Source organism: Haliotis rufescens, unplaced genomic scaffold (assembly GCF_023055435.1).
Source record: "Haliotis rufescens isolate VD_foot unplaced genomic scaffold, xgHalRufe1.0.p SCAF_62, whole genome shotgun sequence".
Classification (NCBI taxonomy): Eukaryota; Metazoa; Mollusca; class Gastropoda; order Lepetellida; family Haliotidae; genus Haliotis; species Haliotis rufescens.
In genome coordinates, this window is record NW_025964353.1 from 694064 (window position 1) to 706807 (window position 12744).

At 39.5% G+C, this 12744-nt stretch overlaps 1 protein-coding gene across 4 annotated transcripts; it reads left to right on the forward strand.

Moving 5' to 3' along the window:
• The first annotated feature begins 11 nt into the window (after window positions 1-11).
• Window positions 12-11160, forward strand: LOC124114010. 4 transcript variants are annotated; one of them, XM_046474529.2, is made up of 3 exons: window positions 12-103; window positions 8500-8723; window positions 9740-11160. In XM_046474529.2, the coding sequence occupies exons 2-3, from the start codon at window positions 8513-8515 to the stop codon at window positions 9937-9939; spliced, it is 411 nt and encodes a 136-aa protein (XP_046330485.1). In that variant the 5' UTR covers window positions 12-103; window positions 8500-8512; the 3' UTR covers window positions 9940-11160. The 4 variants fall into 4 exon arrangements, with proteins under 4 accessions (XP_046330485.1, XP_046330486.1, XP_046330487.1 ...); XM_046474530.2 differs by lacking the exon at window positions 12-103 and adding an exon at window positions 188-288; XM_046474531.2 differs by lacking the exon at window positions 12-103 and adding an exon at window positions 7406-7508.
• Window positions 11161-12744: the final 1584 nt, after the last annotated feature.

A 12744-nucleotide genomic window follows, 5' to 3' on the forward strand; every position in this document is an offset into this window, starting at 1 on the left:
CGACGAATGCAAAATTGTAACGTCCTCACACTCGCACACAAGGAACAGTCTTTGCGCTGAATGTCAAATACGCCTCCACGCATACAGGTGCTATATAACGAAGGTACGTTTACCTTACAGTGAATTCGTAGATACGTCCATGTTCAGTATTTAAACATGAAGTGTTTGAGTAATAGCTCGACATCTGCACAATAATATTGCGGTAAAAACGTAAAGTTGAACAAGATGCTCTTTCGTCACGTGACTGAAGGCGACCTCCTCGGTTGTTGTTTTGGGCTTGGACACCAGGTAGGTAGGCACTCCTTCTAGCACTGTACATCATGTAGTAGTGTTTCAAGTAAATAGTAAATCTATACCATACACAGGTCTTATCCGGGTCAGTTGTGCTTTTGAAGTTTTGGTGACGTGATTGTGCGTAGCTCACATCTGCTAATACGACATATTTTGTCACGCAGTGCCCCATACACCGTGTGACTGTGTGTTGGCCTGGTCGCTGGGCCGACAGTTACATGGCGGTCAGAGGCTAATAATAGACGACACACACATAGTTACATCAACACAGCATATGCCTCGCATGTTTAATCCTTATAAGCAGAAACAGATTGTCAATTTGCGCTGGTTTTACCGATATGTAATCTATGTACGTAGTTTAATAACAATTGTGTGATTTACCTTATCTTGATCACTAGCATTTTGGTGATTTACCTTGTCCTGATTCGTAGCATTAAGGATCTACATCGTCTAGGTTAGTAACATGCTGGTGATTTACCTTGTCCTGATTAGTAGCATGAAGGATCTACATCGTCTAGGTTAGTAACATGCTGGTGATTTACCTTGTCCTAATTAGTAGCATTAATGATCTACATCGTCTAGGTGAGTAACATGCTGGTGATTTACCTTGTCCTGAATAGTAGCATGAAAGATCTACATCGTCTAGGTTAGTAACATTTTGGTGATTTACCTTGTTCAGATTAGTAGCATGAAGGATCTACATCGTCTAGGTTAGTAACATGCTGGTGATTTACCTTGTCCTGATTAGTAGCATGGAGGATCTACATCGTCTAGGTTAGTAACATGCTGGTGATTTACCTTGTCCTAATTAGTAGCATTAATGATCTACATCGTCTAGGTTAGTAACATTTTGGTGATTTACCTTGTCCTGAATAGTAGCATGAAAGATCTACATCGTCTAGGTTAGTAACATTTTGGTGATTTAACTTGTCCTGATTAGTAGCATGGAGGATCTACATCGTCTAGGTTAGAAACATGCTGGTGATTTACCTTGTCCTGATTAGTAGCATGAAGGATCTACATCGTCTAGGTTAGTAACATGTTGGTGATTTACCTTGTCCTGATTAGTAGCATGAAGGATCTACATCGTCTAGGTTAGTAACATGTTGGTGATTTACCTTGTCCTGACTAGTAGCATGGAGGATCTACATCGTCTAGGTAAGTAACATGCTGGTGATTTACCTTGTCCTGATTAGTAGCATTAAGGATCTACATCGTCTAGGTAAGTAACATGCTGGTGATTTACCTTGTCCTGATTAGAAGCATGAAGGATCTACATCGTCTAGGTTAGTAACATGTTGGTGATTTACCTTGTCCTGATTAGTAGCATGAAGGATCTACATCGTCTAGGTTAGTAACATGTTGGTGATTTACCTTGTCCTGATTAGTAGCATTAAGGATCTACATCGTCTAGGTAAGTAACATTTTGGTGATTTACCTTGTCCTGATTAGTAGCATTAAGGATCTACATAGTCTAGGTTAGTAACATGTTGGTGATTTACCTTGTCCTGATTAGTAGCATGAAGGATCTACATCGTCTAGGTTAGTAACATGCTGGTGATTTACCTTGTCCTGATTAGTAGCATTAAGGATCTACATCGTCTAGGTTAGTAACATGTTGGTGATTTAACTTGTCCTGATTAGTAGCATGAAGGATGTACATCGTCTAGGTTAGTAACATGTTGGTGATTTACCTTGTCCTGATTAGTAGCATTAAGGATCTACATCGTCTAGGTAAGTAACATGCTGGTGATTTACTTTGTCCTGATTAGTAGCATGGAGGATCTACATCGTCTAGGTTAGTAACATGTTGGTGATTTACCTTGTCCTGATTAGAAGCATTAAGGATCTACATCGTCTAGGTTAGTAACATGTTGGTGATTTACCTTGTCCTGATTAGTAGCATGGAGGATCTACATCGTCTAGGTTAGTAACATGTTGGTGATTTACCTTGTCCTGATTAGAAGCATTAAGGATCTACATCGTCTAGGTTAGTAACATGTTGGTGATTTACCTTGTCCTGATTAGTAGCATGGAGGATCTACATCGTCTAGGTTAGTAACATGTTGGTGATTTACCTTGTCCTGATTAGTAGCATGAAGGATGTACATCGTCTAGGTTAGTAACATCTTGGTGATTTACCTTGTCCTGATTAGTAGCATGGAGGATCTACATCGTCTAGGTTAGTAACATCTTGGTGATTTACCTTGTCCTGATTAGTAGCATTAAGGATCTACATCGTCTAGGTTAGTAACATGTTGGTGATTTACCTTGTCCTGATTAGTAGCATGGAGGATCTACATCGTCTAGGTTAGTAACATGCTGGTGATTTACCTTGTCCTGATTAGTAGCATGGAGGATCTACATCGTCTAGGTTAGTAACATGTTGGTGATTTACCTTGTCCTGATTAGTAGCATGGAGGATCTACATCGTCTAGGTTAGTAACATGCTGGTGATTTACCTTGTCCTGATTAGTAGCATGGAGGATCTACATCGTCTAGGTTAGTAACATGCTGGTGATTTACCTTGTCCTGATTAGTAGCATTAAGGATCTACATCGTCTAGGTTAGTAACATGCTGGTGATTTACCTTGTCCTAATTAGTAGCATTAATGATCTACATCGTCTAGGTGAGTAACATGCTGGTGATTTACCTTGTCCTGAATAGTAGCATGAAAGATCTACATCGTCTAGGTTAGTAACATTTTGGTGATTTACCTTGTTCAGATTAGTAGCATGAAGGATCTACATCGTCTAGGTTAGTAACATGCTGGTGATTTACCTTGTCCTGATTAGAAGCATGAAGGATCTACATCGTCTAGGTTAGTAACATGCTGGTGATTTACCTTGTCCTAATTAGTAGCATTAATGATCTACATCGTCTAGGTTAGTAACATTTTGGTGATTTACCTTGTCCTGAATAGTAGCATGAAAGATCTACATCGTCTAGGTTAGTAACATTTTGGTGATTTACCTTGTCCTGATTAGTAGCATGGAGGATCTACATCGTCTAGGTTAGAAACATGCTGGTGATTTACCTTGTCCTGATTAGTAGCATGAAGGATCTACATCGTCTAGGTTAGTAACATGTTGGTGATTTACCTTGTCCTGATTAGTAGCATGAAGGATCTACATCGTCTAGGTTAGTAACATGTTGGTGATTTACCTTGTCCTGACTAGTAGCATGGAGGATCTACATCGTCTAGGTAAGTAACATGCTGGTGATTTACCTTGTCCTGATTAGTAGCATTAAGGATCTACATCGTCTAGGTAAGTAACATGCTGGTGATTTACCTTGTCCTGATTAGAAGCATGAAGGATCTACATCGTCTAGGTTAGTAACATGTTGGTGATTTACCTTGTCCTGATTAGTAGCATGAAGGATCTACATCGTCTAGGTTAGTAACATGTTGGTGATTTACCTTGTCCTGATTAGTAGCATGAAGGATCTACATCGTCTAGGTTAGTAACATGCTGGTGATTTACCTTGTCCTGATTAGTAGCATGGAGGATCTACATCGTCTAGGTTAGTAACATGCTGGTGATTTACCTTGTCCTGATTAGTAGCATGGAGGATCTACATCGTCTAGGTTAGTAACATGCTGCTGATTTACCTTGTCCTGATTAGTAGCATTAAGGATCTACATCGTCTAGGTTAGTAACATGTTGGTGATTTACCTTGTCCTGATTAGTAGCATGAAGGATGTACATCGTCTAGGTTAGTAACATCTTGGTGATTTACCTTGTCCTGATTAGTAGCATGGAGGATCTACATCGTCTAGGTTAGTAACATTTTGGTGATTTACCTTGTCCTGATTAGTAGCATGAAGGATCTACATCGTCTAGGTTAGTAACATTTTGGTGATTTACCTTGTCCTGATTAGTAGCATGGAGGATCTACATCGTCTAGGTTAGTAACATGCTGGTGATTTACCTTGTCCTGATTAGTAGCATGGAGGATCTACATCGTCTAGGTTAGTAACATGCTGCTGATTTACCTTGTCCTGATTAGTAGCATGGAGGATCTACATCGTCTAGGTTAGTAACATGCTGGTGATTTACCTTGTCCTGATTAGTAGCATGGAGGATGTACATCGTCTAGGTTAGTAACATGTTGGTGATTTACCTTGTCCTGATTAGTAGCATTAAGGATCTACATCGTCTAGGTTAGTAACATGCTGGTGATTTACCTTGTCCTGATTAGTAGCATGGAGGATCTACATCGTCTAGGTTAGTAACATGCTGCTGATTTACCTTGTCCTGATTAGTAGCATGAAGGATCTACATCGTCTAGGTTAGTAACATGCTGGTGATTTACCTTGTCCTGATTAGTAGCATGGAGGATGTACATCGTCTAGGTTAGTAACATGTTGGTGATTTAGCTTGTCCTGATTAGTAGCATTAAGGATCTACATCGTCTAGGTTAGTAACATTTTGGTGATTTACCTTGTCCTGATTAGTAGCATTAAGGATCTACATCGTCTAGGTAAGTAACATGCAGGTCATTTACCTTGTCCTGATTAGTAGCATGAAGGATCTACATCGTCTAGGTTAGTAACATGCTGGTGATTTACCTTGTCCTGATTAGTAGCATGAAGGATCTACATCGTCTAGGTTAGTAACATGCTGGTGATTTACCTTGTCCTGATTAGTAGCATGAAGGATCTACATCGTCTAGGTTAGTAACATGTTGGTGATTTACCTTGTCCTGATTAGTAGCATGAAGGATCTACATCGTCTAGGTTAGTAACATGCTGGTGATTTACCTTGTCCTGATTAGTAGCATGAAGGATCTACATTGTCTAGGTTAGTAACATGCTGGTGATTTACCTTGTCCTGATTAGAAGCATGAAGGATCTACATCGTCTAGGTTAGTAACGTGTTGGTGATTTACCTTGTCCTGATTAGTAGCATTAAGGATCTACATCGTCTAGGTTAGTAACATGCTGGTGATTTACCTTGTCCTGATTAGAAGCATGAAGGATCTACATCGTCTAGGTTAGTAACATGCAGGTGATTTACCTTGTCCTGATTAGTAGCATTAAGGATCTACATCGTCTAGGTTAGTAACATTTTGGTGATTTAGCTTGTCCTGATTAGTAGCATTAAGGATCTACATCGTCTAGGTTAGTAGCATGCAGGTGATTTACCTTGTCCTGATTAGTAGCATTAAGGATCTACATCGTCTAGGTTAGTAACATTTTGGTGATTTACCTTGTCCTGATTAGAAGCATTAAGGATCTACATCGTCTAGGTTAGTAACATCTTGGTGATTTACCTTGTCCAGATTAGTAGCATTAAGGATCTACATCGTCTAGGTTAGTAACATTTTGGTGATTTACCTTGTCCAGATTAGTAGCATTAAGGATCTACATCGTCTAGGTTAGTAACATTTTGGTGATTTACCTTGTCCTGATTAGAAGCATTAAGGATCTACATCGTCTAGGTTAGTAACATGCTGGTGATTTACCTTGTCCTGATTAGTAGCATTAAGGATCTACATCGTCTAGGTTAGTAACATTTTGGTGATTTACCTTGTCCTGATTAGAAGCATTAAGGATCTACATCGTCTAGGTTAGTAACATTTTGGTGATTTACCTTGTCCAGATTAGTAGCATTAAGGATCTACATCGTCTAGGTTAGTAACATTTTGGTGATTTACCTTGTCCTGATTAGAAGCATTAAGGATCTACATCGTCTAGGTTAGTAACATGCTAGTGATTTACCTTGTCCTGATTAGTAGCATGGAGGATCTACATCGTCTAGATTAGTAACATGTTGGTGATTTACCTTGTCCTGATTAGTAGCATTAAGGATCTACATCGTCTAGGTTAGTAACATTTTGGTGATTTACCTTGTCCAGATTAGTAGCATTAAGGATCTACATCGTCTAGGTTAGTAACATGCTGGTGATTTACCTTGTCCTGATTAGTAGCATTAAGGATCTACATCGTCTAGGTTAGTAACATTTTGGTGATTTACCTTGTCCAGATAAGTAGCATGAAGGATCTACATCGTCTAGGTTAGTAACATGCTGGTGATTTACCTTGTCCAGATAAGTAGCATGAAGGATCTACATCGTCTAGGTTAGTAACATGCTGGTGATTTACCTTGTCCAGATTAGTAGCATTAAGGATCTACATTGTCTAGGTTAGTAACATTTTGGTGATTCACCTTGTCTGGATAAGTAGCTTCCTTTTTACATTGTCTTCATTAGTAACACTGTAGCGAGTTATCTTGTCTTGATCAGTCGCATTTTGGTGATTTACCTTGTCTGGATTAGTAGCAATTGGTGATTTACCTTGTCTGGATTAGTAGCAATTGGTGATTTGCATTGTCTGAATTAATAGCATTTGGTGATTTACATTGTCAGGATTAGTAGCATTTTGGTGATTTACCTTGTCCTGATTAGTAGAATGAAGGATCTACATTGTCTTGGTTAGTAACATTTTGGAAAAAGATCGTGATTTACATTGTCAAGATTAGTAGCATTTTGGCGATTTACCTTGTCTGGATCAGTAGCATTTTGGTGATTTCCATTGTCTTGATAAGTTACACTGTGGTGATTTACCTGTCTTTATCAGCAACAATATTTGTGATTTGCCTTGTCTTGATTAGCAACATTTTGGTAATTTACCTTGTCTCGTTTAGCAACATGTTGGTGTTTTACCTAGTTTTGACTGGTAACATTTTGGTGATTTACCTATTTTTGATTGGTAACATTTGGGTGATTTATCTAATTCTGATTGGTAACATTTTGGTGATTTACCTAGTTTTGATTGGTAACATTTTGGTGATTTGCATTGTACTGATTCAGTAACATGTCTTGTCATGACGTTTCAGATGCATCCTACCTTTTTAACTGGCCATGGATTTAATGAGTTACATTAACAATTACATGTCGCACGTACACACGCATATCATGTGCAACTGTCAGTCAGACCCCTGTCCTATCCAGTGTTGCGGGGTAACTCTCATGTTCTGTCGTCACGTGTGACTCAATCTTGCTGAATCGGCTATTTCAAAAGGTTAAGACTTGTTGTATACCATAACAAATTATCGACGTTTCTGCTATTCATGAATCCACGTCACTACAGCAGTGAACAATGTTATCAGGTCTTATCTTAATCTTGACTTCCAATAAGGAACAACAAAGTATTACATACTGGGACATACACGACGCCGAGACGGATAGGGCGGCTGTATACAGTGGAACAGTAGGTATATTGTGTTCTCGCATAGAAGGCCTTTGCGGTCTGGTGTAAATGTTTAACACCATGCGTACCCCCCCTCCGTACCTTCTTATATAGCGGACTAAGAACGTGGATGCTCTTGACACTGACCCAACAGGATGGTGGAACTACAAGGCATTACATACAATGGATGGTAGTCATTGGGTCACACCTGTTACGCATATATTACCAAAGCGATGGTTGATAAACACAGGTGATGCTGATTGAGTGCAGGCTGTGCCTGGTAAACTCAGACAACATTAATCAACATATTATTGACAGTACATTCGTAAAGACTGATCGACGATGAATAGTTATGACCTCGCCATATGACTGCAGATTGTATAATATGCGGGGATTTAAACAGATTGGACGGGAAGACCTGTTTGCTGTGAGTGATACTCTTCATAGAAATTGTAAATAATAGTCACGTGCTTGGGGGCGAGAGATTACAATCGATAACATATTCCTTGATTCCAACTGATACCATGGACATTTAACTTTTATCTATGTACATTACTTCTACATGAAGTATATTTTTCCAATTTCAATCACTTTCACTAAGGAAAAACATTTTTAATGTGAACTATTGATAATCATTTCTTATTCGAAAATTCGTATATTTCATTCATTACTAAGTTTCGTCAGTTGGTCACTATGATCTGCTGAGAGTATTATATTCTCTAAATCAAGAACTATCTATTTCCTATGTCCCCTATTTTAATTCATATCCATTTTCGTCAATTATTTTTTTAAAGTGATTTTCAATGTTTTATTTATTTGTACGTCATTAACAATTGGTACTCTCCCGATCGAACCAAACTGAGAAAGTAATTTTTATTGACTGACTGCACCAGACGTTCAAGGACACTAAATAGTAGGATCCCTCGTCCAGGTCTGTACTTACTTCTGGACTGTACTAGATCATCACATTTTGATAAAATAGTGCATTAATACATTATGTGACACCTTACAGATAAACATCAACCATGGATGAGAAGGTACTGAAGAAGATGGATGAGCTGGAGCGATATGAGAAGGTAGTAAAGCACCTTGGAGAACGGTACGACCAATCGAAGGGGGTGTCGCCCCTCTTCCGGTATGGGCAGCTCAAATCTATGATCAAGGCAGCCATTTTGAAAATGTCGAAAGATAACGAAGATGACAGTGACGGCGAGGATCAGGAAACATCCAAGCCAGGTACATGTAACACTCGCAGTGGAAGCTGTGCGGCTTCCTTGAAACCAAAGTATTTTCCTCAGATACACAATCTACCCAGACTATGGTCCATTCACCTGTGTGCTTCGTTCTTCTTGGGCTACTAAGAGAGAGAGAGAGAGAGAGAGAGAGAGAGAGAGAGAGAGAGAGAGAGAGAAGGGGGGAGAGTTGTTGTTTAACGTCGACTTGGTCTGTAAATTTTTTTATCAACGCAATTGGGATACGATGCCAATCATTAACCAATAGTATAGAATCGAATCGGTAACACATTTCTTGATTACAACGTATACCATAGACATTTCATTTTTATTCATGGACATTACCTCTTCTTACAGGAAGTATATTATCCAAATTTATTCACTTTCACCAAAGAAATACCTTTTTTCTGTGAACTATTGTTCGTTTCGTTTGTTTGTTTCCTATCACCATAGACGTCACGTCATGTTAGATGAACATAAATGTTCTTCAGAAACGAAACACAATTTAAATACAGATGTTCATAAGTTCAGTTGTAAAATACATGGTGTAGTAATCTATATATACAAAGTATCCTGACGTTGTATATCGTGCATAACACCCGGTCTGCTTCTCGTGGAAGAAAATAGCAAAACATATTTATCAGTGAACCGATGAAATGTGAATCGAGGTTTGGAAGTCACATCTAGATCCCAACATTTCAATTTCCAATCTGTTCTAGTGAGTTGGCGAGTTAAGATTTTGTAGTCACATCGGCAATATTTCAGCCATATCGTGCTAAATCAAATTATTCAGGAATAATGCATAAATATAAACTATAAAACCTGTGGACAAAGGACAATAAAAGAACTACAGTATTACAGCTATAAAAATTAAACTGGTAAGTGACCTTAAAATTGTGACTATTCAGAACAATATGTCATAAAAATTGGCTAGAGATCACCAGCAACCAAAGTTGAGCCACCATACAAGGGACCCAATCTGTTCTAAAACTATGTTTGAATGCTAACGTTTCGTTTCAGATCTGAAACAAATGTCCAACACACGTCTGACTGAAGACTTCATACAGAAGAGGCGCCAGGTTAAGGCTATCCTGAAGTTGAAGGACGAGTACGCTGCATCCAAGAGACTCGGTGCCTTTGTGAGGTACGGGGAGCTCAAGTCGATGATCAAACGCGTTACCAGGGATACACAGGGTGGGCCAGGAACCGCTGGGAGGTGATAGCAGGGGGTTAAAGTGGAGACGAGGCACGAGAGAATGTGTATACATAACCAATGTGAGATTACTCAACAGTAAAATCTTGCCAAATACAACAGAAATATTTCAGAGACCTTGTCAACTGTGCTGAGGCTATCCTATGTGAGCCGTCTTTTCGGTTTATGCTTTAAAACGAACGATATGCTCTAAAGGAAAACAAGGAAAGAAATATTTATCCAGGGAAGGTATATGTCTAGTATTAAGATTGAGTGAGTGTGAGTTAGTGTGAGTTAGAGAGTCGGAATCGAATCGGGTCCACGAATGCGAAATAACTAGGGGTTTCCGCCGTCCCTCCAAAACAATTGTCTTTGATAATTCCATAACACTAGAACTAAGCTGGGTACTGGTGAAAACAGTCAGCAATTAACCAAGCTCCTTCGGATGCATTGGATGATAGTGAAAACTGTCACAGCGGATAAAACAGGCCAAGGCAGGCTTCGTTGACGCTAACAGGTTGTATTGAGTAAGTGAGGTGGGTTTAACGACGCTTGGAACAGTATTTCAGGTATATCACAGTATGACATTAAATTGGGAGCAAAGGCCGCGAGCACGGGTAAGGTGCTGATAAGCTGAGCATGATAGTCAGGGCGCAGATGGGTTTCCAACACTCAAATCGTAGGATTTTGGTACGTCTTACCAGTACTCATAAAAGATAAGTGCAAAACAATACCAGGACTGTGTGTAGTAAGTTGCGTGTAACAACTTCCGAAACGTGCCACTTGCCGATCTGTCTAATGATGCCTGCAATATGAGAATTAGTGTTATACGATTATTTCGCTTTCCGCACTTGGGGCGTGGTTTAAAATGTTTAAGCATCACTATTATAACTATTATCATGATCACAATTCCCACCGTTGCCATCAAAATCATTGCCTCCATTGTCGCCATTGGTATTTTATTTGTTCTCAGTACGAGGAATGTTAAAAGTATGTTCGAAATATCATGATTTTTTGTCGTTATTTTGCAACTGTTATTGACCATGTATTTATGTATGTTATTCTCACGCCTATATCATATTCATATTGATTGTAGGATATACGTGTTTCTATGTTGAATAAAGTTTCTGATCTGAACAGTTTCAGCGATGTGAATACTGGCAAATCTTTTTGATAAACTATGTTAATTATTATTATGTTGGCCTATGTGTGTATCCGTTTTGACATGCAATAAACATATAAAATAAAACACATTTCTTTATTTCCTGTTCAACATACACGAAATGTATCATGGTAGATTTACCACACTTACAAATCATCTTTGATAGATGGTTGGAGTCTTGACGTTGATGGCCCTTACAACCAGCCCCAAAGACTTCAAAATCAGAAAACGTCAGACATCAACATCAAATGACTCCAACCATCAATAAACCGTGATCAAGGCCATGACATACCATACTCTGCCATGACATACCATACTCTGGTAGACTAAGAAGTCTGTCATACCCGATAGCTCCACCAAATCGTGTCAGTTTTCATAGCGGCCGATTTGGGACAAGCTTTGTCTGAATGAACAAAGGCTAAATACCCTGTAGCCATGACATGTCTATGTCCAGAATCACTTAATTGCAATTTCTTTAAGATGCTAATCTCCATTTAATTCTACATTGACTGAATGCCATCCTTAACGAGCTGTGCAACGATGACACTGGGGGCTTGCTGTTATTTATGTTATGACATATATAGCCTTAATCGATTATTCCCTGGGCTGTGTTGGTAATGACACCCATAGGTCCCATGTCCAGGCAAACGTCATCGCCTCTTCATCTGTCTGTAACCAAACTTCTTTTAGCACCACACCGTATAACTTCGGTAGTCTTCGGTAGCCTCCATCGTCTTCATGGGGAAACTCTGTCTATTTTGTAAAGGAATCAATGGTTAGAAGAATATACTTGTTATCGTTCTTGGTATTTAGCATTGGTCCAAGGATGTCGACGTGGGGGCGCTCACAGGTTCCTTCTCCTGGCATTGGTACCATGGGTTCTATTCATTTGTGTTGAGGAAGCTTGCATCTCTGGCAGATGTCACAGGTCTTGATGTAGTCTTCTATGCCTTGGCCAGTAGTATTTCTGCTTGATTGCTTGTCTTGTGGAGTCTCTTCCGTGATCACCTTCCCGAGGCAAGGAAGTTAACTGACTGTAAAAGTCTAGTTTCCACCCTTGCCGAAATAGACTGGAATTCTGGAATTACGTTTTGGCTGGACTAACGAGTCTATGCAACGTCCAATCAAAATCAAGCAACGAACTAGATATCCGGTTCGTAAACATGGAATTTACCATTCAGATGTCGACTGACTGCAGGATTGCAAAGCATGTGTACCGCCAACTTGGCGTCGACAGTTATTTTACAAATCTTTTCATGTTTTAATCAAGGTGCTCACATGATGTGATGCACTTCCCGAGGTAGGGTCCGTTTTATGAAAATATATCTTTTGATTATCGATCAGATCGTCTTGACTAGGCGACGCCATTTTGTTTGAAGCCAGATGCAATCGATGTGAGAGATGCAATCTGATAGGTCACTAGAAGGGTAATAGAAGGGACATAGCGCTCAATGACCACTGGTGGCGCTACGATCGAGCCACGAAATTCCAACGTATTTCGGCAAGAGTGGAAACTGGACTTTTGTAGCCAGTTAACACCCTTGCCTCGGGAAGATGTTCCGTGATGGGATTCTCCTACTTGTGAGTCATGGTACGCAGCTAGATGGTCTTTCCGGTCCTGATGTGGATCTGCTAGCTGAGTCGCTAAAAATGTTCAGTATGGTTTGGTGC